The following is a 26972-nucleotide window of genomic DNA, read 5'->3' as shown; positions in this document are numbered from 1 at the left end:
ATGGAATGAGATTTTTATTAAGACTACATGAGTACAAAATATGATGGCTCTTACCAAGTTCACAAATATCACAAATAACCGAAAACAAATGAGGTTGCAACTTCTTAAGATAACTGAAAGATAGATGTCCTAAATGACGATGTCATAGCTACACATCTTCCTTAGCACTTTTTACTCCATTGATCTTATTAGCTTTCCCCAAACAGTGTAACTGTTGCTCCCTACTGTCTGTTGGATCCAAGTAGTAAAGTTTCCCCCTTCTAACACAATAACTAAGATTCCGCCGAGTCAGAATGTCTTGAAACACACATAAATAGGGATAAAAGGTCACAATACATGCAAGAGCTAGGATGATTTGACCCACAGATAGAAGGTTATATGCTAATGATGGGATAACCAACACAGAATCAAGAGTCAGTGTATCAGATAAACTAACAGAATCTTCTCTAGTAACTGGAGTTGGAATACCATCAGCAGTTGACACAATATTTTGGGAGGAGGGTTTAAGTGTTTTCAAGAGGCTAGGGTCATTGGTCATGTGATCTGATGCACCTGTATCAATTATCCATGTACTATTCGTAGATACCTTACCCTTCATACCTGATTGTATTACATTAGCGGAGGCATTGGATGGATACTTTTCCTGTGTGGTAGCAACTACAGATTTGCCCAAGTTCTTCCGAGGTTTCTAGGTGAAGTCCCACCAAGCAGGATAGCCAATAACTTCATAGCACCTTTCTTTAGAGTGGCCAATCTCTCCACAATGAGTACACTTGCGAACAATAGATGTACCCAGTATACTTGTAGGACAGCGAGAGGGAGGACCAGAGAAATCAGGAGAAGGACCCGACCTATGTTGGACAGCCATAGTAGAGGACTCGGAAGAGTGCTCCATTGCTTGCCTATCTGATTGTACCTTCCAAACATAGGCATAGCTCTGCTCCAAATCAAATTTAGGGTCCTTGCGCAGGATCTCACCGTGCACCTGATCATAATATGAGTTGAGCCCACTTAGGAACATGTGAACTCACATTCGGGCCATTGTTAATGTCTCTTGAATTACAGCTACAACAGTATTATTCTGAGAGACCATCCGTTGATCAATCTCCTAGAACATGCCCACCAACTCATTGTAAAAGGTAGGGAAAGTCCGACCATTCTGCTTCACTCCAAAGCACTTCTTGTTCAGCTCAAAAATCTTGGTCTCATCAGAATCATCATAAAAGGTCTTCTCAACAGCATCCCAAACATTTTTCACGGTAGGAAGACATATGTACTTGTTTATGAGAGACGACTCCATAGAATCAATGAGCCAAATTTTCACTTTTTCATTGTCAGTCACCCAAGCTTTATATTTAGCAAAGTTAACATTTGGTTCGGCTTTGGCTCCAGTCAGATAGCCAACCTTTCCTCATACTCCGATTTGCATCTGCATGAGGGGATCCCATATAGTATAGTTCGACTCATTCAAGGCAACACCAGAGGGAAAAGCCGAGTTGTCTTGGGTGGTGGTATGATAGTGGTTCGTGACTTGTGGTGTTGGTGGTGGAGGAGTCTGGGCTACAGTAGAGTTCTGTGCTTCTGAACTGTTGCCTGAGGTGATTTCTGGGATTGTCATTTGAATAGAGAAAGGAAATTAGGGTTTGTGGTTCTAGTAGAGAATCCGAGTTCGGAATTTTTAAGGGTTTGAATTCGAGTTCGGTGATGGTATAGGGTTTCGGTGGTGGTACAATAATTTGATGGTGATGATGCAGCGGTTCTGTGGTAGTGGCGTTTCGAGTATCGGAATTCAGAGGATACAAAGCATGTTCAAAGGATTGAACATGCTCTGATACCAAGTAGAATAAGAGAATTCAATATTCAGGAATGTTTTCAGTGTATTATTATTCTCACAATTGGAGGTATATATATACAGGCACCAGTGGCATTCTAATAGGAAACAATCTTCTTATAATTACAGGATATTCTAATTAAATAAGGATCCCTACAATACAGAGAGTGTATCCTCTAAGCTATTTTGTGGTAGTGGCGTTTCGAGTATCCCTACAATACACTATCTAAGCTATTCTGTGGTAGAGGTGTTTCGAGTATCGGAATTCAGAGACCCAAATGCGAGATTTCCCAAGAGACCCTAATTTTGCTGGAAAAGTTCACTTGAACTTGTGCTTGTTGATTTCAGGGAACCGCCATTGTTAAGCTTGATCTTTGTGAGAGTAGTTTAGAGGTTGAAGGAGTTTAAATTTTTTATTTATTTTTTCTTTAAAAAAGATGATCAAAGAGTTTCACTCCTGCCCTCATGGTGACTTGAATCCATGACTTCGTACATAGGTAGTGGGTGCTCTAACCACTGAGCTAACACCACTTCGTCTGAAGGAGTTTAAATTAATCCTCCATAAAATTCATGTCAAACCCACTCATCAATTAAACCTAGACTTCGAGTCTTCATCTCTGCAACAAACTCACAACCCAAAACTCATTTTAAACCCAAAACCCTGTTTTGTTTTGTTTATTATTATTTTTTTAGGGTGCTTTTATTCATACCTCCAATATTAGTATTTGGACCTCTCCCTTTTTTCAAATAATAGTTGACGTTGTCAACTCATGTCAAATTACTAATAAAGACATAAATAAGGAAAAAAAAAATATCTTCTTATCTCTACGAATAGTAATACTCTTCAACTTGGAAAAAAACTTTCTCCTTCAATGTAAACGCTAAAATATATATCGCCAAACGTTATTTAACGTTGTAGTCAAAATTTTCAGAATTTGACTTTGTCCTCGTAAAGTGATAGACTTCCTTGCTCACACAGCTGACAATTTACAAAATCTATCACTGCGCTATAAAAAAATAAAAAATAAAAGGAGAGAAAATGGGAAATACAAAGACACCTCAGTTGATGAAGCCCTACTCATTCTGGATGCAAACAAACATGTGAACGAGTGACGACAAAAAGCAGTACTCCAACACATTTATATGATAAATGCCCTCTCATTTATATGATAAATGGGAAATATAAAGACACCTCAGTTGATGAAGCCCTACTCATTCTGAATGCAAACAAACATGTGAACGAGTGGAGACAAAAAGCAGTACTCCAGCAATGGGTAGTTTGTCCACAAGATCGATCTTCCCGCACATCATCAGTCATAACAATTTTATGTGGAACTATTCTATAGATATGATGAAAAATTCAACCTTATGATATAAATCTATAGAGAATGCACTAGACTCATGGTTGATTATTGTAATTTCCTCCACTATCACATACATATCTAAAACAAAAGAACCATGTTCATTTCAAGTTGTTATTGAATTAGTTTAGGGATAATGACACCTAAATGCAATGAAAATAATACTTGGAAAACATATTTGTACGAGATGATGAGCAAACATGATATTGTTGCGACAATTCATTGAAAAAGTGCTAGCACCTTTGTAACTCGCATATGGAGGATGAACTTCCAAAAAAGAAAAAAAAATTGCTGTACTTCCAAATCTTTAAAAACTAAAGGAGGTCCAACTAATGATTTTAGAAAGTATGAATAAAATCTTTAAAAAAAGAGCTTTTATTGATTTTATTGGACGATGAACATTTTAGGAAGATTAGAGAGGTGTAGATAGCAAAATGGTTATTTGTAAAAGTAAGTTGGAGGTCTATTAAGTGAGGAGATCCAAATGCCAAATTTGGAGGTATGAATAGAAGCTCCTTTTTTTTAACATCCTTGAATAAAAAAATTTACCCTTCAAAATAATCAATTTGAAATATATATATATATATATATATATATATATATTAATAACTCATTGTTATTTAGATTTTTTTAAAGAATAATCAATTTAAATTTAATTTGAAAATAGCAATTACTAGTGGATTGGAATCAGGATGGGGATCGAAAAATGGGATATTGGGGATTGAGATCGAAGTACGAAAATGAATTTTGACCTATTTATAATATACATTATATATTATTTTTCTTATAAATTCCATGCAAAACTGTATATCATGTTTGTATTTTTGAGACTATTATAGGCTTTGTTGGTTGTCTTTCTTAGTTTAATGTTCTTTTGTTGACGGGTGTGGGTGTGGGTGTGGAACATGATGAAAATATAATGGGAGTGGTAGCCAAAAACGAAGCTTGCGATATTTCTAGTCTTGCTGTTGAATGTTTTGCTACCAGACTGGACTCGGTGAATTGCAATAAATAGCTATTTTTCTTTTTTCATTGTGAAATTTGATTATTTAGAAACAATAAACGACCTTATTAATATGGGCGAGCCTTCATTTACAGTATAATGTATCATAATGGAGGAGATTATCCATTCGTTTTGTACAACTCGTTTTTGTGTGTAATTTTTTTTTTCTGGCTAGAGTATGGGCCAATTTGCTTATGAATTGTATTCAGAATCATCTGTAATTTTTAATCTTCAAAGTTTTGGCCTCATGTTCATTTTGGTGTATACAGAATCACATATGGAATCAAGGATTTAAATTTCATCGAAATTATAAAATTTTCGAAACTTAGCCTTATCGATATTTGAGCCTCTCCAAATATCTTCAAAACTAGTTTTTAGGTACGAATATTTACCTAATATATCAAAACTTCCATCGAATTTTCTAAATTTGAATTTGTGCAAAATATCTATTGAGATTTCCACAATTTTGAAGTACCAAAATTTTGTTAAAACCTCATTCTCAAAAACAAAAAAAAGAAGTTGGTCCAACTTTGTCTCGACCAAAACATATCAAAATTCATCATATAAATATGAAGTACCAAAATTCCCGTTGGACCGATTTAGTTGGATTTACAAAGAGATGGGTGGGCCTATTGAATAACCCGCAGTCCCGCATGGCAGAAAAAATGGGTCAAAATCTGAATCCACAACATTATAACGACGAAGTAATCGACAGTTTGGGGACATATTTCAAAATCCGACAAAAGCCATGGCTTCCAATTTCTGGACTTCGTCTCACTAGTACGTTTGATCCTCTCTCCGATGATTTTGTTGGTTTCTAATTTCACTCTCTAATTCGATTCTGGGGTTCTGCTTGTGGTGCGCAGCAAACAGCTTTTGGACCAGGAAGATGTGGATGTTGTGCTCCCACTTGATAAAGAGAAGGGCATCACTCTTGAAGACTTCAAGCTCATCAAGATGCATATGGCCAATTGTATTTTCTTTTTGCTCCATTGATTTTGCTTTTTGCATTGTGTTTCTGAATTGGGTTTTCCCTGCAATTTGGATCTTTGTATTTTTTTTTTGATAAAATCTCTGGCTGATGCTGAAATGTTTCGCTTCCTTTTGTTTTTTGTTTTTTTTTTCCTTGTTTTGATTGATAAGAGCAATTTCAGTGAAACAGCTGAACATGGTGATGCTAGGTTCTGATGAGAGTCCTTGAAAATGTCATACTTGATTATAGACTAATTTTTCTGGTTATTTTCCCTCTACCATTTTCAGATATATCCAAAGTGGCACAACTTGTGAAAGTGAGACAAAGGTTCGCTGAATAGCTTCATCTTTTTAATCAAGTGCAGAAATATATTTGATTCACTTCTGCATACTCAGATGATGTCTTTTTTACTGGTCAATTTCGCAGGGTTGTAGCTACTGCAGTTACATATATGAGGCGTGTGTATACCAGGTATGTTAACCAAATATTCAATAGTGAGGAAAAATTGTTCAGTCACTGGCCAGCTTATGGTTTATTTGTGAACCACATTTATGGTCTTTTGTCTTAGTAGTAGCCTTGAGTTTCTTCAATCCTAGAACCTGCATTTCCTGTCAAACTGGCAGAAGTTTTAAGTAATAAACTAAGCATATCCTCAAAGCAAGACCCAATCATGATAACAAATACGTATTGATTGTTTTTGTTTTCGTGACTGTTCCCATTAATGACATGTTGCTAAGATGTTTTCTGACCATTTCTTATCAACTCATTAATATTTCATCCCCAAAAAAGGTTTAAAGTAACACCTGTATTTGCATGCATATGTAAGTTCAACCTAGTATGCTGGACCATTTCCTTATTCCCACATTTTTAAGACGCAAATTTTGAGATTCCTTATCACATCCATAATGTTTCTTCAGCTAGAAGAGTTTTTACGTATGAACTGTGTGATAAATGCACTTGCATATATATGGGTGTTCGCTCTCACTTGTATGGTGCTGCATCATTCTTATTTGTCTCAGCTCATTGTATATACAGCTATTGTTAACATTCCTCACTCTGTCCTTTGGGTTAGAATCTGTCAGTGCAAGACTACAAAGTCTATATTTAATTTCTCTTGCTAGGCATGACTTCCACTTCTTGTTTTAGGAAGACTATGTCTGAGTATGATCCACGCCTTGTGGCTCCAACCTGCTTGTACCTGGCATCAAAAGCAGAAGAAAGCACAGTTCAGGCTAAACTTCTTGTATTTTACATCAAGAAATTATGTAATCACTTGTTACTGAATATAATAGATTTTTTCTCCTTCTTTTCTAATCATTTACTTTTTGGCATTCTATATATGGTTCGAAGCACTCACAGTCTTCTGTTTTTCTGTACAGATTCTGATGAAAAGTATAGGTATGAGATCAAAGACATACTTGAAATGGAGATGAAGATTTTAGAAGCTCTCAACTATTATCTAGTTATATACCATCCTTACCGTTCATTGTCTCAGTAAGCATTTTGTCTCACAATTTTGATTAGTCGGATAGGTTTAGAGATAATTCCTATCTGATTAAGCTCTGATGACAATAATTTTTACTGCAGGTGGATCAGTGGTACAAATTATACTCATGTTTTGACTTCAATTATTATCCATTAGATAGTACTCTCTAAATGGCTGAGATTAAACATGATGCGGCAAAAAGTTCTATCTTTTTAATGGAAAACTTTAAGTAAAATTTGTGTACCAACTGATCCGCCCATTTGTTTTCTGTCGATGCCACAAATGCTTTTATGCACTACTTTTTCTTGAGTTCACACCAGTTTAGGTTGATAGGAATCTATCCTCTATCTTCTCTTTTCTGAAATAGTTGTACTCTATTTTTCTCCAGGTTGCTTCAGGATACAGGCTTGAATGATATAACTTTGACACAAGTAACCTGGTAAGACCATTTATCGATTGTATAATTTCTTAGTTGTATTTAGTGTTTTCATATGCTTATCTAAAGTTGTGGTACCTATCTGCATGCTTCATATGGACTGTATAAATATTCTGTTATCTTTTTTTTTTATCCTTGTATAAACTTGACCTCAATTGTGTTGCTTTATGTTTCAGATAGAGGTTTTCTTTGTAAACATTTTTCATGGTCTTGAAAAGATATTACAAATAAATAAGACACCCTTAACAGTTTAATACACACAGGGGAATTGTGAATGACACGTACAAGATGGACCTTGCACTTGTACATCCTCCACACCTTATTGCTCTAGCTTGCATATACATTGCCAGCGTACTCAGAGAAAAAGACACCACGGCATGGTTTGAGGAGCTCCGTGTGGATATGAATGTGGTGAGTCTTTCAGTCAAACATTAGAAGTTTCTTCATCCTTTCATTATGATTATGTATAAAAAGAGAACAAGACCATTTTATTAATGGAGATTATTTATTCACCTCAAGTGGATTTGAGATTGGCTTTTCAATGCTAGTCTTTTGAATTGCCTAGTCCTGGGCCTTAGAGGCTGAGAAGCTTTATTATACCGAAGTTTTTGAAGACCTCAACAGATGGATTCTGCTATTTATAATCTTTCCTTTTGGTTTCTTCTGCTTTCATATTTTAGATTTTTGTTCACACATTTGTTTATCATATTTTGACAGGTGAAAAACATATCGATGGAGATATTAGATTTCTACGAAAACCACAGAATGATCACAGAAGAGCGGTATAATGCTGCTCTCAACAAGCTACCCTCCAGAGTATAGATGGCTGGACAGCAGACTGTAAGAGCTACTTGAGAAACCACTACTGATCATGAATGAGTTCTGATGGTCATTGTGCTTGTACTACTGTGACTATCAATTTATGTTTCATAGTCACCCTTTCGGGACAGCAATATATGTAGAAAGTAGTATTATAGGTTTTCCAGAATCTGAATGTATCAATATTCTGTGATTTTCCACTTGGATAAACAGTTTCAGATGGCAATGGATTTTCGTTGGTATGATTGCTATGACGTGTGCGAAACTGGCCCTTTTTGGCAATGCATGCATTACTTTCAGATTACAGATAAACGTTCCATCATCAAGTCAGAACCATAATAAGAAATTTGATTTATGTCAATGTTCTTTAGTTTGTCTCTTACTCTTCCTCTGCTTCAACTAATAAGAAATTGTATCACAGAACTCTAGATCCGAAGAAAAAGAAAGTGAAGGGTAGAGAACTAATCTAGCTAAGCTTCAGTTTTTCGACTTTTTCCAAAAGCACCTCATCCTGGGGAAACTCTTTCAGAAGGGAAGTACGAGCGTCCCTTCTGAAAAGGTTTTCAGAAGCCAAGAAAACCCCAAGATTTTGCTTACAAGGGGACTCCAAGTTCTCCAATACTCGCAAAACCTACAGTTCACCGGCATATAGAAATATATATTATAGTTATTATCTCAACGTAGAAGAAATTATTATCTAATCTCAACTGTTAGTTGTTATCTAATCTAATGGTCTAGAATTAAAGTATAATTTTAACTATAATTTACCATTTACGTGGCTATTGATCCGTCCTCAAGGTGGTGCTATTCACACACTCATTTTATCTATTCACACACCCCCTCTATTTTCCTATTACTTTAATTCAATTTGTTTCTACAAATTAACAAATTAACCTAACTACCCTCCCTTGTAGTTATGTTTTTTTTTTTTTTGGCAAGTCAATCATGAAAATGGTGAGTTTCTCGTCTCTTATATATATAGAGCCGTTCAGAAGAGGACGTCCGAAACCCAGAAAAAGTACGGACGCCGGCCCCGATCAGGCAGCAATGGAGGCGCTGCGGTTGCCGGACGAACCCTCTGGACATCCTAGACTGCGTCACCATCAAGGCGAAGGCTCAACTGATCGGAATCTGAGGTGTGCGTGGCGAGCTCGCCTGAAACCATGGAAGCCCGTCGAGGCTCTTCATCGACAACTCCATCGCTAAGCAAAGGCTCGACATCGAGGCTTGATACAAGTCCAGCAACAACAGCTCCTTCATCGCCACCTGATCGAGGCCAGAGGAGGGACGTCCACACTTTTTCTGGATTGCGGACGTCAGCTTTTGATCAGGTCTATATATATATATATATATATATATATATATATATATATATATAATAAACACACACATATGTAAACAGGCCAGTAGTAGGAATCCAATCTATCGCTTTAACCGTGTTGTATTACATATTTGCATGATCGGAAATTTGGAATAGATTATAGTCGTATAAAAGGGTATTAGAGTCATAGAAAAGGGTATTGCATGTTTTCTTCTCTGTCATGCATAAACTTGCTGCTGATACATCATACATCGGTAGAATGCTATCGTACTTGGTAGTTCGGACTTCGAAGAGCTCGATCTGTGCCGATTTATATGAAATGTGGTAAGTCTAAATCGAATATGAATTCATCCTTTCATTGACATAGTGTAGAAAGATAAACAATTTTATTTTTTATTTTTTATTTTTTGTTTGATAAATGGACAATTAATCATGAACAGCATCAGCCTACGTATATGTACGTATCACAACTTTAGATAATTAAAAATAACTATATGGTGAAAATACCATGTGTGCTAGGAATTCTTTTCGGAGGGAAATTCTAAACCTTAAGGTAACCTGCGCCAAGAAAACCTCGAAAGAGATCGAATTATTGGTTTATTCAGATCTCTAAATCCTGAACCCTAAACTCTCCTATACTGGAAGACTGGATCATTCATCAAACGTCCTGGTCAGAGTTTCAATATAATCATAAATATGTCTGACATTAATACCTGTGATGTTTGCAACAAGAAGTCTGTAAGTATTCACAACGCCATCACGCCGGCAACCTCCACCTCCTTATTCGCCGTCATCTCTCTCACTCCACTGTCGTTCACTCGTTCGTCGAGTGGGAGGACTGCCGGTGACTGGAGGTCAGGTGCGGAGGTTGTCGTCGTTCGCAATGTTTTTCTTTTATCTCGTTATAATAGAATTAGCCAGGAATTCTTTAGAAAACAGAACAGATGCACACACAAAGAAAGAAAAAGATAACAGTACGTTGGGATGAAAACTTTGAGATTCCACTAGAATTTCCCTTCCAAACCCATAAAAAGAAACACATATTTTACAGTTTTTACATAACATGCAGTTAATAGACTAACAGCCAGCTTCTTATTTTCATGCAGGCTGGACTGGTGCGTCGATCATTCTGGGATCAAAGATGCTGTCGGGAACATTACTCCGATGGTACATTGCGGTGTAGTACTTGTTTCAGATTTAAGGTCCGTGGAAAGATATTTGATATATTATCTTCTTTTCTCTCCAAATTTGTTTAAATAATCTAAGAGCACGTTTACGTGACATAGATAATTGGAACTTTCTTTTGGTTGCTAACATGACGTAGAAAGCTGGAGAAACAGAATATTTGAACCTTGGCGATGGACGATATCTTTGCTCATATTGCTCATCTATAGCGGTCTTGAATCGAGAGGGATGCAATGCCATTATTAAAAATGTGTTCAAGTTCTACAGAAGTTTAAATCTCAGAATAGACGAAAGCATTCATATTCTATTCGCCGACAAGAATGAGATGCGCAGAATTACTACATGTAAAGAAGGTAATATGAGAGCAAATTCAATTGTTTATAGAAACATACATCATTGCAAGAAATTACTCAGTCAGATTATTGAGAATTGTTTATTCATGAAAATTGATAATTGAGTAAAAAAAAAGTTTAATAGAATTTGTCTCATAAAAATGATGATTACTAAAAAAATTAAGGCATGAGTTGGCTAAATTTTAGAAAAGGAGGACCCTGAAATAATAAAATATCTATTTTCATGTTCATTTTGGTAATTTATGCAGATGCTGATGGTTTATATTTCTCAAGAGGTTATAAGAACCTGTCTATTTTAACTGTAAGAGTTCTGATGCTAAATTGATTTCCTAATTTCTTGTAAATATATATACTTAGTAACATTTGGTCATATCATATGTTATTATCCAATATCTTAAATTGCTCAGTATGTATATATACAAATTATGAGTATAATATATATGTACATCGTCTTCTTGTTTTGTTTGTAACAGATTGAATATTTAAAAACTAAAGGAAATATTGAAGTGTTGACGAAAGTCCCAAAACTCTTAGAAGGAGTCACAATTGTAGTTTTGTTCGGAAAACCAAAGTAAGCAAATAGCTTACTATCTTCTTCTCAAGTACCTTCTTTATAAGTGTGTTATCGTTCATAAATTATTGTGCATCATAGTTTCCTTCCTTTGCATATTTAGGCCGTGCATTTTTCTAGGAATTATTTCTTATTATTACTTCACATACCTAACAAAAAAAAATCGTATTTACATTTGCATACAGTGTGGAAATCGGCGGGATCTTGGCACATGAGATGATGCATGCATGGTTACGCCTTCGAGGTTTGATTTTCTGTTTTTTTTTTAATCCGACTTTGCTTAAAAAAGAAAAAGAAAAGAAAAAAAAGAGGTTTATTTTGCACTTAATTAGTTGATTATGTCTACAATTTTGTTTGTTTGTTTGTATATGAGTGGTACTCATTTTCTTCCGGTATATGTGTTCTAATTAATAGGTAAGCCATGGGAATGGGAAAGAAGAGTTGAGGAAGGCATTTGCGAAGTAATGTATTACAAGTGGTTGAAATGGTTTTGTTCTAGTACTGGATTTCATTCTTCTTACAAATCCAAAGATCATGCTCAATACGCAAGAAAGTTGATAAAGTACTTGGCACAAGGGATTGAGACACGGGAAGACGAAGTTTATGGCCAAGGGTTCAGAGATGCTGTGCTAACGGTTACAAAATTCGGCTTCAAAACTACACCGAACTATACCCTTAAAAATGGAACTCTTCCTGTAGCTCCACCGAAAACCGAGCTATTGTGGAAGGCCACCACTAGTGGTGCTACATTGTTATTGAAGGCCACTGCCACCACCATAACTGATTTATTATGGAAGTCCACCGGCCGCTGTTATGGAAGGCCATCGCCACCACAACTAGGGCCAAAGCCATAAGAACATACAAGAGGGTCTGTCGGCTTCCCCTGTCACTCTTTCTTGTATTTATCAGGTGTTGTGTTGTGTTCTGTTTTCGCTCGTGGACATGCCTAGATAATTTGAAATTCAATGATGACAACTCTAGAAAGACAGATTTTCTATAGTTCTAAGAAAGGCAGATTACTTGATTAGGATTAGGGTAGACTTGGGGTAACCAGTAATATGCTTTAGTCTACCAGGAATAGGCTCTATCTATGGTAACAGCTAGCTGATAATAGGGTCCGGTGATCGGTTTCTGTGTGGTTTAAGTCAATTCCCGGAAAAATATACACAAGAAATAGAACCAAACTGTAGAGAGATCAAAAGCAAATGAGATGAATAACAGAATTGTTGAACTATGATGAACTTAAAATTGGGTTTGTGTCATATGAAAGGGGAATCTGAAACCCAGAAGAGGTAACCTGCAAGAAAAGTTCCGAAACAGACTGAATGATTTATTCACAATTCTAAAATAAACCGTTGTGTATAGGTAAAAGGACTCGCACACCAGACATGGTGATCCACTCTCCAAAGCTTGAAGACAGGATCATTCATCAAACATTCAGATTTACTAGCTAGTTGGAGTACTTCAATATGATATCATAACTTAATATGTGGGGTGATCATACATGTGATGTTTGCAACAAGAAATCTGTACGTATTGACAAGGCCATCTCGGCGGACGACCTTGACCTCATCATTCACCATCATCTATTTCACTTTAACTCCTGCATATAACTGAGAGATTCACACGCATGAACAACAAATCACACACAATGTCACCACAGTCAAAGGAAGAATCACATCTCCTGTTGGATAGAAACAGGAGTCTCTCTAAGGAAGTCTAATGTTACATCTTCATATGACTCTGCCTTCCATTTACCTTTTCCAGTTACATCTTCTAAGTATCAATGTACATCAAGAGTTGTTTTAATATGTTGAACAACACCCACGTTGATTGATTATAGACTGCCAAACTGTGTTCTAAGAGTATCAGTTTACATAAACCTATCCTTTAGGTGAGATACTATGTAAAAATGTAATGCATTGAGTACTGTACTTGCATATATTTTCAAGAAGGCAGAGCATAATATTAATCTATCATTTGCATACCTCAATGAAAATGTCTACAAGAATTACTGATCTTAACAATGGGATCACAATCAAAATTCATATCACCATATCAGAGTCATACATACAAAAATTTCAAAGAGAAACAAGATTTCATATCACTCTTCTAGGACATTGGAATCTTGAGACATTACTTCTTTCCCTTTTTAGCTTGCTTCCTCTCTGTAATTAAACCAAAACAAAAATTAGACATCGAAGTAAGTATCTATGATATTATAGACTAAGAAACGGTGTGTACCTAGTTTCCTCTTAGCTTCAGATTTCGCAAAAAATTCTTTCCATTCATCAGTTAAGACGAAAATTGGGTCATCATCCTCTTCCTCCTCTAACGCAACATCGTCATGATTCTGCTCCTGCAATACCCTGTTTTCAAGTCCAGTCAAAACGAAGCAATATTCTAAAAGCAAAGGAAAATAAATATATGCAGCAATGCGGAAGCAAAAAGATGAAGTTATAAGAAGTTGAAGCTACTTACAGGGGGGTAGGATTGTAATCGTACGCGCCTTTGATCCCAGAAGTTTCCGACTTTGAATAGGTTGGGAAAGGAACGGGAGTAGCTTGTTCTGGGTTTTGAGCAAAAGATGTGAAATTGGGGCGAACATGGTGGTGGCGGCAGTTGAAGTGGTGGTGGTGGTGGTGGGGGTGGTGGTGAGGGTTGAGGAATAAGGGGTGATGATGATGGTGATGGTGAAGATGGTGGTGGGGATGGTGAAGTAAGCACGGCCTCCATGACCTGCATCCATGTGGAGGATCCATGGATTGTTCAAACTAGGAAGAGTGACCGGCAAATTGATATCTTGGAACCTATTTTGTTTTTCGCCAATCGGCCTGGATATTTCGTTGGATCAATTGGTGTTGTGGTGGAGCTGGCTCGATTTGTTGGGGATTTTGGTCGGGTACGTTGGCGGTGTCGAGGGTTAAGGCCTGTGCTTCAGTTGGCCTTGCTGGTTCCAGTGGGGTGGAAGGCAGTCGAATAGTTTATTGTCTTGTGATTGTAACTTTTGTTTTTTTTTTTTTCAAAGAATTGTGATTGTATCCTATTGCAGTTCGTATAGCAATAGATCGAGTCGAGTTGGGAGGCTGGGTTTGGATCAGGTCGGTGGTAGTTGCGATAGGCCGATTGCTTATCCTTAAAGTGGTAGATTTTCTCGCTTGAAAGCCCAAGAATAAAACCGTGCTCGACCTGTGTGGGCGGGTGCTAGAGGCACTAGCAGGCAACCAGGTGCACTATCCTCGCTAGGGTGTAACAGATAAAATTGAAATGATATAGAGAAGATTAGCATGAAATCTTCCTGCTTCTAATACAGTCAAAATCAATTGTGATGGTTATGTTCACCAAAATCAACCAAGTATTGTTGGGTTTGTTATCTGAGACTAGTGGGAATTTCTTTCTGGCTTTTGCTAAGAATGTGGGAAAAACTTCTGTTTTTGTGACTGAGGCTTTAGTTCTTTGTGAGGGTTATTAAACAAGCAGCATCTAGATACCTCTCACTAGCATGACTAATTTGCTATCTCACCAAGCATAAGTAACACCTTCTTAGAGGGCCGAAAAGCCATAGTGGAGCCCAACCACGACATGCATGTTGTAGCCCGACATACAACATACCCCGTGATAGTCAGAAGCGGCCAAAACCTCGCCGGGAATCAACATTTCCGGCCTTGCCAAGTTACCTTCACAACATGCCTTTGAAAACTAGAAAGGCAACTCTCTGTCCCACATTGAAGAAAATGTAATGGAGAGGGGATTCCCTTACCTATAAAAGGGACCTCTCTCAAACACATACAGTCAAAACTTTCAAGTGAACATAGTCTCTCGCTAAGGCGGGAGATGAACCACTATGCTTCTTGTGTTACACTTACTTTCTCTCTCTCTCTCTCTCTCTTCCTCTAAATCTAACTAGAGCCTTCGATTCTAACGTTAACATTGGCACTGTCTGTGGAAAGCTAACACAAAGGCTTCATCGCTTATCACTTGTTAAGTCAGTTTAACGGTTCATAAATTTTTATTTTTTTTAGTAATCTCTTTGATGTCTAGGCACTTGGTCTTCCTTGCCTTATATCGTCAATCAGGCCTCACATCCGCTGCTATCCATCATTAGCGGTAATATATATATATATATATATATATATATATATAGGGCTTCCACTAAGAGATCCTTTTTTTTGGTCTTTTATAGGGATAGGCATTAGACCAACTTTTCAATCATATTTTCACATCTTAACCGTTCCGTTTTTAGGTCCTAATGTATAGATCACTTCTGCAAATTTTCAGCTAAATTGGTGATCGTTAAGGCATCCAAAACTGCAATTTACACGAACGGACCAAATCTGTCGAACCGGAACCGTTCATGTTTATAATGGTAAATTGCAGTTTTGGATGCCTTAACGATCATCAAATTGGCTGAAAATTTGCAGAAGTGATCTATACATTAGAACTTAAAAACTGAACGGTTAAGATGTGAAAATATGATCAAAAAGTTGGTCTAAAGCCTATCCCTATAAAATACCAAAAAAAGGGATCCCTCACTAGAAGGGCCCTGTATATATATATATATATATATATATATATATATATATATATATATATATATACAGATCCGATCCAGAGAGGAGCTCCGCTTTGGAATTAACGTGTGAAGTTCGAGTTTTGGGTCACTTTTCGGTCGCATATCCACATCTCGACCGTTCAGTTTTTAGGTACTAGTGTATAGATCATCTCTGCAAATTTTCAACCAAATTGATGATCGTTAAGGTATCTAACTCGCTTAAACCAATGGACGGATTGAATCTGTCAACCTCAACCGTACTAGCTTTAAGGCAGTTATCAATGCCTTAACGATCATCATTTTGGCTGAAAATTTGCAGAGACGATCTATACACTAGTACCTAAAAACTGAACGGTCGAGATGTGGATATGCGACCGAAAAGTGACCCAAAACTCGAACTTCACACCTTAATTTTCAAAGCAGAGCTCCGCTCTGGATAGGATCTGTATATATATATATATATATATATAGAATTTTGAGCTTCACTACTAGCAAGGCTAGCGGTACCAGCCAACCGCCCATCCCCAACGTTAAACTCACTTGGCGGTAACTCAAAAAAAAAAAAAAAAAAGAAGTATATATATATATATATATATATATATATATATATATTCTGTGCAATCTCTGAGATCAGCGGTCAAAGCGGCACAGTTGTTTCTCACAGCAACACCTTGCTAGCGGTGCCCATTTACTCTGGACAACCAGGCCTCCGCTAAAGAGTCCCGCCAGGCAACTTCCGCTAGCAAACCTCCACCAAGCACCGCCCCTTAATTTTGGTTTCCGGCTTCGAAATTTTGTGGCGGACGAAACCTCCGCCAAGCAAAGTACCATTCTTGGATTATTACTCCGTAAACAGCTCTGCCACCGCCAAGCAGTAGCACCAACATCAGTGAGCAGCTCCAGTGATACTTCTAGCTGCCGCCAACGGAAGATGCAATCGATGGACACCTAATCCAAAATTGATTTGGACACCCATGGAAACTTCCATCTTCTTCTTTGACCAGCATCAAGGAGAATGGTGCTCAGTCATTACCCACGAAGCTTTGATCAAAGCATCAACTAAACAACCAGTTAATCAATCTCAAAGTTCCATCATCTCTGCCTTGCGATAGTGCACAGTTATTGAACACAGTGGCATCAAGCTAACGCGGTCGTCACCACCAAACACGACACCTCTAGATACCACCGCCAGCACAACACCGCAAGCGAAGCCTTGACGGAGCGTCATATTAGATCCCCAACCTCCAAGGCTTGTTACTCCGCCATGTTCTTCGATCAATGTCTCTGCTGAGCACCAAATCACCACTGTCCAAACATAGTTGACTAGATCTCCGATGGCCAAACACCACTGCTGGCCACATCACTGCTGATGTGATTGAGCTCCTCTGATCGCTAGCCATCTTCGGCCTGAAAATCATCCGCTGGCCAATACCCGCCACCGCTAGCACAGGCCAGCGCGCTGATCTAGATGTTGAGAAGCTAATCCAAATCCAACCAGCAAGCTGCTTCTGCCAAAACATCCAACTTTCTTTCTATATAAAAAATCGGATGCCAGCTAGCATCTTTCAACCATAAGGACGCCTGGGCTCCCTCTTATGTCCTTCTGCAAGCATCACACTCTCACCCACTGCAACTCGCCGAAGAATCCTAAGCCAGATCCAAAATCCAAACCACGGAGCCCAGAACGCTGCTCGACGGGGCTTTGACAAATGAGCTAAGTTTTTAAAACCAATAAGTATTCATTGTTCCTCTATTTTGACTTCATATGTGGACTATAAAGAAAAGATTGATGAACTCTCACTTGAGATGGATACCATTCTTGCAGACGCTACCTACTTTGATGGTGATCGCATTCAGCAAATTTACTCTCAAATCATTCATCTTTGGGGATTGGAGGAATTATTCCGGCACCAAAGATCTAGAATCAGTTGACTAAATCTTGGTGATTGCAATTCGCATTTCTTTAATCAATTTACCATCAAAAGAAGACAGATAAAACAAGATTCTAAGCTCAAGAACTTTGTTGATCAGTGTCTTCATTCTGAAAAAGACATCTCTGATACCATATCTTTGTACTTTCAATAGATTTATACATCAGATGGTCCTCGAGATTGGGAGGATGTTTTACATTTGATAGATCTGATTGTCACCCCTAATATGAACTCTTCCCTCCTTGCTCCTGTGTCTGTGGAGGAGATTCATGATGCAGTTTTTCAATTGAGAAGCCTTAAAGCTCAAGGCCTTGACGGTTTTTCGGGAATCTACTATCAGAGTTACTGGGAAATAATTAACCGAGTCATCGCCTTGATTGGGATTTTCTTGAAGCTGTATTAACCAAATTGGGGTTTGCTAAACACTGGATTCTATTGATTATGAACTGTGTTCGTTCTGTTTCCTCATCAATTCTCATCAATAGGAAGCCTTCCAAGACTTTTTCTTCTACTCAGGGCCTTAAAGAAGGCGACGTGTTATCCACCATTTTCAGACAGGCCTGCATTACTAGACAGATTGTCCCTATTTCTATTGGGATAAATGACTGTTGTGAAATTTTAATTAAAACTCACAAGCGCACGAATCGTCGTTAGTATAGTGTGCAAGTACGAGGTCGTTCCAACTGAGGATTGATAATCAATTTAAATCCTAACCTAATTAATCCAAACACAAAAACACATAAACAATCAAACTAAAGAAGATATGGTTTTAAGGTTTTCAACTAAACAAATAATGTGAAAAAAAAAACAAAAAAAAACAAATAAATAATGATAAAACCTAGGGTTTCATAATCAACAACTAACAATCCAATTTATGTTTCAATGCAATTAACAGATTCTTTTATTTCTCTATATGATAATTCTCGTATATAAGTCCTTCTCAGGTACTCTAGACCATAGTTTTCCTTAAGTGTATGATGCTATCCCTCTCGGGTAAAGATCTTATATCCTAACTATGCAGTTTATCATTCTCAGGTATAAATTTAACATGCAAGACTCATTCCGCTTTAGAAAATAAGGGAATCAAGCAAACCATTAGTCTTTCTCAAGTAATAATGTAATTTACCACACTTAATCACAAGAAGGTAATCAAATTATATTGCATCTCTGCTTCAAATTTATCTTCCAATTACTATATGCAAAGCCCTAAGGTGATCAATCAAAGAACTTAAACATAAAGCATCAATTCAAATAGTGATTAAGCATTCATCATAAAGAAACTATAAATTCATCAATAAAACATCAAAGTACATAAACAATCATGATAGAGCATCATCCTAACCTAGAAAAAGTTTAACAAAATATAATTAAGTAAAACATAAGAAAAACATAAAAAGAATGGAAAGGAAAAGAAAGGGAAGATGGATGAGTCGTCTCCACTCCTTAGGCATTTTCAATGTGCTCCGAGACTCCCTTCTCATGTAAATTCGTGCTCCCTTATATAGGGAAGATTTCTGCTCATCTTTGGCATCATGTTTCCTTGTAAAACTTAGGTTTAGATTCCTTTCTTCATTTGGAATGGGAAAACCTTGAAATATCTCTTGTAGAAGTAGGAAAAAGTTCATCATTGAATCCTCATCTGAATTAACTTGCTTGAAACATTAGGATTGACGATCTTGTGCCATGGAACTTGAGTTCTCCACGAATGGTTGTAAATTCCCTAGTAGGTTTCTTGTCTGACCTATCTTCACTCAAACAATCATAACTTTCTGTAGAAGTATCGAAATCAAGATCTGTAAAATTATACAGAAAATAGACATCCATAGCTTTCCAATGATATAAGGATCATTATCTGATTCGATCTAAGTAATTCCCAGTAATTATGCGAAGTTAGATATTCTGCACGGGCAGATTCTGGAACGTGGTATTGCAATCGCATTTCAATTCTACTTAGCTCATTTTGGCTTCTTTTCTTCTTTCTACGAAACAAACCTACAAAAACACTAAAAGATGTAAATGAATCATAAATAAGGAGAACTAAACATAAAAACCAAGATTATGAGGCATGGAAATATAGGAAAAAATGAGCACATCAATGACGCCCAGACATAAGCCACTTACTGTTTGTCGATAACACGTTGTTCTTCATCAAAGCTTCTCAACAAAGCTACAGTTTTCTTTCTCATATTCTCAAAGCCTACTGACAGCTTCAGGTCGGGAACATAGTTTGCTTCTCTATAAATACATTTAAATCGGATGTTCTCAAATCCTTTAGCAATTTCTTGGATGTCTCGAATGATTTTTAATAACCTCCAAGGTGTGGAAATGCTTCCATTTGTGTAGTCTTTCACCAATTTTGAGTCTCCTTCTACAAGAATTTTTGTAAATCCTCTCTCCCTTGCTAAAGCAGGTTGTCACGGAGAGTAATTGCTTTAGGTTGTCATGGAGAGCAATTGCTTTAGTAGTTGGAATAGTGGAGTCTCCCGTTATTCTAGCATATGCCACAATAGATTCACCAAGATGATTTCTGATCACATACCCTCTTGCAACTCTCTTATTTTTTGAAATGAAACCATCGAAATTGATTTTGACAGTATTAGTAGGGGGAGGTTGCCACAAGATGGTGGCAGAGTGGTTTTAAAGAATGTCCCGCTTCCTAATACTATTAAAATCCATATATGCATTGGCTCCAGAAGCAGAGTTAGAATTGATATTTCTAAATATTTTGTCATTTATAGCTTTGGAAAGTTTACTAGGGCATTTAAAACAAGACATTACATAGTTAGGCATATCTGTAAAGTTTGATTTAACAAGGGTTAGTCTATTAGCACTAGAGAACCTTTTTTATAACCTGCAACAAAATCTTACTGTGGAGTCTTGGGATTGTGACATGTCATTGGATAGGTGGGGAATATTTCCTTTAATGGACTAGATGATCGGCATCTACGAGGGAATACACTTATCACCATGCTAGTGGCTTGATCGGCATGAGCTGTAGGTCGAGAACCCTTGATACAGATTTGATAGTAACATAAGTAGAGAAATGACTTTGCTTGTGATGAAATGTCCATACTGAACTGTCGAGAAATGATAGTAACAAACACTGCAATTTATAGCTAGATTTGATATGGTTACCTAAGTAATGTATGTGAGTATAGGTAAAGCAAATACATTTGTGTATTTCCAATGTTAATATAGTCAAATAGGACGAGATATAGAGAATGAATTTTCTGATATCATATTACACCCATTATGTGGTGTATATAAATCGATTACAATCGTACTACAACTATTGTGTACTACTGTACTACACAACATATACAAGGTAAGTAGTTACAACAATATATTCCCTTGTAGTCTATTCCTAATAGGGAATGATAACTCACACTAACACTCCCCCTCAAGTTGGCGCATATACATCAACCATGCCCAACTTGCTTAGTGAGTCATAAAACGCCTTCCTGGAAACTCCTTTGGTAAGTACATCTGCAAGTTGCTCTTCAGTTGGAACAAAAGGAAAACTAATGATTTTGGCATCTAGCTTCTCCTTTATAAAGTGACGATCAACCTCCACATGCTTAGTACGATCATGCTGTACTGGATTCTGTGATATGTCAATAGCTGCCTTGTTGTCACAATACAACTGCATGGAGTTTTTGAATATGAAACCCAGATCACGTAACAGATTTCTCAGCCATAACAATTCACACACTCCATGAGCCATACCTCTATACTCGGCCTCAGCACTAGAACGTGCCATAACTTTCTGTTTCTTACTCTTCCATGTAACCAAATTACCTCCCACAAAGGTAAAGTAACATGATGTCGACCTCCTGTCTGTGATATTCCCAGCCCAATCTGCATCTGTGAAGCCACAAACCTCAAGAATGTTGTTGTGTTTAGAAAATAGTACTCCCCTACCTGGAGCTGACTTCAAGTACTTCAGAATTCGCATAACAGCATCCATGTGACTCTCACTCAGATTATGCATGAACTGACTCACCACGCTCACTGTATACGCAACATCTGGTCTGGTATGAGCCAAATAAATCAAGCGCCCAACTAACCTCTGATAGCGAGCTCGATCAGTAGGTTTCTGATCTGGATACTCAGCTAAACCATGGTTCTGCTCAATAGGAGTGTCAATAGGTCTGCAATCCAACAAACCTGTCTCTGTCAGTAAGTCAAGAACATACTTCCTCTGGCACAGATAGATTCCTTCTCTCCCCCTGGCTACCTCAATTCTTAAGAAGTACTTAAGCTCACCCAAGTCCTTCATCTCAAACTCAGAGGCTAGCTGTCTCTACAGTCTATCTATCTCAACAGTGTCATTACCAGTGATTACCATATCATCCACATAGATAATTAGAGCTGTTACCTTCCCATGTTGATGCTTGAGAAACAAGGTATGGTCTGAGTTGCTCTGCCTGTAACCAACCTTCCGCATGAATTGTGAAATTCTTCCAAACTAAGCACGAGGTGACTGTTTGAGACCATACAGAGACTTTTTCAATTTGCATACAAACTCACCAGGAGAAGCAACTACATACCCTGGTAGGAGGCTCATGTATACTTCCTCGGCTAACTCTCCATGAAGAAATGCATTCTTGACATCAAACTGTCGGAGTGGCCAGTTTAAACTAGCAGCGAACGAGAGCAGAACCCGAATAATATTCATCTTGGCAACAGGAGCAAAAGTTTCATCATAGTCTATACCATACGTCTGAGTAAATCCCTTTGCTACAAGACGTGCTTTGTATCGATTCACTGATCCATCTGCATTATGCTTCACGGTAAACACCCAACGACAGCCTACAGCCTTCTTGCCTTGTGGTGGAGGCACAAGTTGCCAAGTACTATTCTTCTGCAACTCCTCCATCTCTTCATCCATAGCCTTCCTCCACTTTGGATCCCCCAACGCATCCTGCACTTTGTTAGGTACTGATACAGCAGATATTTGATTCACAAATGATTCATATGACTTAGACAACCTCCTAGTGGACATATAGTTGGCTACTGGATATGTTGAGTTGGCAGTAAGAGTAGGTTCATATCTTTTGGCTGATTGACCTCGAGTGGTCCTATGGGGAAACACATATTGCTCAACATTGGACTCACTACTACTAGTATCAGTGGATGGACATACCTCAAATGGGTGATCTTCAGTACCAGGAAGTTGTGGGTCAGGGGTAGAAGCGATGGCAAGAGGGGCAGTTGTGTCTTCAACCTCATTCTGAGTGATGGGAACTGGTACTTCTGCTGCTGGAGGCGGCGAGCTAATAGTTTCAACCGGATTCGTCAAAATACCTCCTGGCTATGTGGCTGCTCCTTCTCCCTCTGAGTCCTCCCCCTCTCCATGATATAGCTCTTCAAAATATGAATTCTCCCCCTGAAGAGCTGTAGCTGAAGAGGAGAAATAACTCATGTCTTCAAAGAAAGTAACATCCATAGTGACATAATACTTTCTGGTGGGTGGATGACAGCACTTGTACCCCTTCTGATGACCTCCGTAGCCAACAAATACACACTTAAGGGCCCGGGCATCCAACTTAGACCTCTGATTTTTTGGTACATGGACAAAGGCAACACAACCAAAAACACGAGCTGGAAGATTGTGAAAGGATGGTAAAGAGACATGAGAGGCGAGAACCTCAAATGTAATTTTTCCCTGAAGGACACTGGATGGAAGACGATTGATAAGATGAGAGGAAACATGTATAGCATCGCCCCAAAGATACTTAGGCATATGAGCACTAAAAAGAAGGGCACGAGCCATATCAAGTAAATGACGATTTTTCCGTTCAGACACTCCATTCTGTTCTGGGGTTTGTGGACACGTGGTTTGGTGAACAATCCCATGGATTTTAAAAAACTCTTGGAACACATGATTAACATACTCCCCCCCCATTGTCAGAACGAAGGACTTTAATGGTGCTATGATTTTGTGTTTGAACAAGATTACGAAAGGTTTGAAAAGCGGGGAAGACTTCATCTTTGGTTTTAAGAAGAGCAACCCATGACAATCTTGTACAATCATCAATAAACAACACAAAATATCGCATACCCGATACAGTAGGCTCTCTAGAAGGTCCCCAAACATCAGAATGAATAAACTCAAAAGGAATAACACTTTTATTAGAAATACTAGGAGAATAAGTAGCACGATGACTCTTGGCCAAAACACATGTTTCACAATGTAAAACTGACTCATCCACACCAATAAACAGAGTAGGCATGGTTTTCTTCATAAGACTAAAAGATGGATGCCCTAAACGGCGATGCCACAACCAAATCTCACTTAGCTTATCAGAAGTCGAAGTCAAAGCGGCTCGGGACTGTGCTCCTGGTTTCTCTCCTGCGTATGTCTCATCCAGATGGAACAACCTGCCCCTCAGATACCCCCGACCGACTATCTCCCTGGTGAGAAGATCCTGAAAAATCACATACATAGGATAAAAGTTTACAGAGCATTTGGACTCAGTGTTCAATTGTGGGACAGATATCAAGTGATGAGATAAGTCAGGCACATATAACACATTATAAAGTTCTAAAGTGGGAGTAATACGCACTGACCCTGACCCTAACACAGGAAAAGCCTCACCATTGGCATTGGTTACATAGGAAACTGATTGGGAGGACAACTCAGTAAAATATGATTTGTCATAAGTCATATGATCGGAGGCACCAGAATCAATAATCCATGTATCAGAACCAACAAAGTTAGAAATCTGTAAAGCCATACCAATTTTACCTCGACCAGCTATAGAGGTTGTAGGGGTAGCTCCACCTGCTGTATGATGATCTTGGCCAGCCACTCCATAGAAATCTGGTTCTTGGACCAATTGAACAGCAGCTTCTTTTGCCTTAGGACGATAACCTTGCCTTTTAGGTTTAAGGTGTGGGTTCAACTTCCAACAAGTCTCCCGAACATGTCCAAGGTCGTTGCAATAAGAACATTGAGGACGAGGGCGGTTGGTGAAGCCTTGTGGTGAACCTTGCTGATGAAATGGGGCTGAACTCTGCTGCTGAAGGAAATGTGCCAGTGACTTGGCCTGAATGGCTAAGCTAGATACTTCAATCTGTGCATGTTTGACACTCTCCTGTTGAGACTCATCCTTACGGACGTATGTAAAAGCTGTGTTCAAACTAGGAGGGTCTGTCATTTTGAGCAATTCTCCCTTGGCACTGTTATGCTTCTCATCAAGCCCTGTCATAAATACATGAACCTTTTCTAGCTCATTCTCCTTCTGGTACCACACAAGATCTTCCTGATTCTTGATCTTGCAAGGACGCTTCTGATCAATTTCAGCCCATACATTCTTCAGCTTGGTGAAATACACAGCTACTGGTTGCCCATTCTGTTGCATACTAGCAGCTTTACACATCAATTCATGAACCTGTATAAAATCAGACTCGTTAGTATACAAATCCCCCAATGTCTTCCAGATCGCCTCAGCAGTTTCACATTCCTCCACCATCTGTAGCACATCATCAGTCATGGCTCGAAATAGAATTGACATTACAAACCCATCATCATCTTCCCACTTAGCATAGGCCTCCACATCATCTTCACCAGGAGCCTTAATTGTTCCAGTCACATGCCCCATTTTGTGTATTCCACGGAGATAAACTGACATAATTTTCTTCCACGTTCGGAAATTGGTACTAGTGAGTTTGGTACCCCCGAAAGAACCACCTTCTGAGCTCTTGATAGGGACCTCAACCTTCTGGACCTCATTGGCCTTAGAACTTTGATTGTCATCACCACCCATTGTAATAGTACAATAGTAATAAACACACGAATCCCAAAGTACGCAGCGGAATTAAGAAGAATAGAATGCTCCAAAAAATTAATAATAACAGATTTTTTTTTTTTTGAACCTGTTAGAATTGACTCGGAGATCTGGAGTTGACCGAGTTGACTCACTGAACCAGTTGACCGAGTTGACTCACTGAACCAATTTGACCGAGTTGACTCACTGAACCAATTTGACCGAGTTGCCCAACTGAAGAAAATGGAGATCAAGCTCTGATGTAAGAGGCAAACGAAGGCGGCTGACAAGAGACGAGGTCGGTCTGGTGCGGGGAACTGACGGCGGAGCGAGGAGCGAGGATCGCCTGCGTCGATCTCTGGTTGTTGGGCGACGGAGCTAGACGAGCGAGGATCGCCGGTTCTGGGCGATCTTGAAATCGACAGCGAAGGGGAAGGAGGGAATCGCGTCCGATGTGATCTAGAACGAGGAGGAAGTCGGGTCCGATGCGATCTGAAACGAGGAGGGAGTCCGGTCCGATGCAGACGAAGAGAGTCAGTCCGATGCAGACTTTGATGCAGACTTTGACGCCGGATCTGATCTGGAGATGATGTCGCCGAAGTCAAACAAGAAGACACTGGTCGTTGTTTGACGGACGCTCAGGATGTAGTTTAGAGGTGAAAAAACCCTAACAACGGCGTTCTAACTCCTCAAGTTTGAATAAAAAACTGAGATAAAAACAACGAGACAAAGTCCTTTCGGATCTCTGCTCTGATACCAAGTTAAATAGGACGAGATATAGAGAATGAATTTTCTGATATCATATTACACCCATTCTGTGGTGAATATAAACCGATTACAATCGTACTACAACTATTGTGTACTACTGTACTACACAACATATACAAGGTAAGTAGTTATAACAATATATTCCCTTATAGTCTATTCCTAATAGGGAATGATAACTCACACTAACAAATATTCCCTTAAGGTATTGCCATGGATGCATTTAGACTCATTTAGATCCTATGGCATATACAATGATTCACTCTATTAGATCCACGAGAGATTATTCAGTGCACCGCTGTGCACTTGCACCAACATAAATGAATGGTTAGATTGCATTAAATACACTTTTTGTTTATTAAAAATAAAGTTGATAATAAATATCAAGGGTTGAGATTATTTTATAAGGGTTGGGTCACTTACACCGTCGCTGCATAGAATAATTTCCATAGATCCACAAGTAGAAAAGTACAAGAATTTTTATGAAACCTTTGACCACCACAATCATAGAATAAAACTTTACAATACAGAAAGATTCACATTTGACCATTAAGAAGCAGCAGAGCATCATTACCATTTACCAAGGTTGTAGAGATCCGGGATATGCGGTGGG

At 38.4% G+C, this 26972-nt stretch overlaps 3 protein-coding genes across 6 annotated transcripts; 2 read left to right on the top strand and 1 right to left on the bottom strand.

Moving 5' to 3' along the window:
- Window positions 1-4943: 4943 nt before the first annotated feature.
- On the top strand, window positions 4944-8163 carry LOC112172377 (cyclin-C1-2). The gene is made up of 9 exons (XM_024309693.1): window positions 4944-4975; window positions 5062-5168; window positions 5456-5495; window positions 5595-5639; window positions 6315-6433; window positions 6548-6662; window positions 7043-7093; window positions 7354-7501; window positions 7808-8163. Exons 1-9 carry the CDS (start codon window positions 4944-4946, stop codon window positions 7910-7912), a joined length of 762 nt encoding a protein of 253 aa, XP_024165461.1. The 3' UTR covers window positions 7913-8163.
- A 2592-nt stretch (window positions 8164-10755) lies between these two features.
- Window positions 10756-12525, top strand: LOC121050105 (protein DA1-like). The gene is made up of 4 exons (XM_040508992.1): window positions 10756-10768; window positions 11242-11339; window positions 11525-11583; window positions 11754-12525. The coding sequence occupies exons 3-4, from the start codon at window positions 11556-11558 to the stop codon at window positions 12191-12193; spliced, it is 468 nt and encodes a 155-aa protein (XP_040364926.1). The 5' UTR covers window positions 10756-10768; window positions 11242-11339; window positions 11525-11555; the 3' UTR covers window positions 12194-12525.
- Window positions 12526-12771: 246 nt separating this feature from the next.
- LOC112173383 (proline-rich protein 7) lies at window positions 12772-14473 on the bottom strand. Of its 4 annotated transcripts, none has more exons than XM_040508993.1 (3): window positions 13821-14472; window positions 13584-13708; window positions 12772-12952 (listed from the first exon to the last, which is right to left on the bottom strand). In XM_040508993.1, exons 1-3 carry the CDS (start codon window positions 14099-14101, stop codon window positions 12936-12938), a joined length of 423 nt encoding a protein of 140 aa, XP_040364927.1. In that variant the 5' UTR covers window positions 14102-14472; the 3' UTR covers window positions 12772-12935. The 4 variants fall into 4 exon arrangements, with proteins under 4 accessions (XP_040364927.1, XP_040364928.1, XP_024166759.1 ...); XM_040508994.1 differs by having other exon boundaries at window positions 12774-12942; XM_024310991.2 differs by lacking the exon at window positions 12772-12952 and adding an exon at window positions 13303-13507 and having other exon boundaries at window positions 13821-14468.
- Window positions 14474-26972: the final 12499 nt, after the last annotated feature.

Source organism: Rosa chinensis, chromosome 6 (assembly GCF_002994745.2).
Source record: "Rosa chinensis cultivar Old Blush chromosome 6, RchiOBHm-V2, whole genome shotgun sequence".
NCBI classification, from domain to species: Eukaryota; Viridiplantae; Streptophyta; class Magnoliopsida; order Rosales; family Rosaceae; genus Rosa; species Rosa chinensis.
This window is presented reverse-complemented; position numbering and strand designations above follow the sequence as displayed.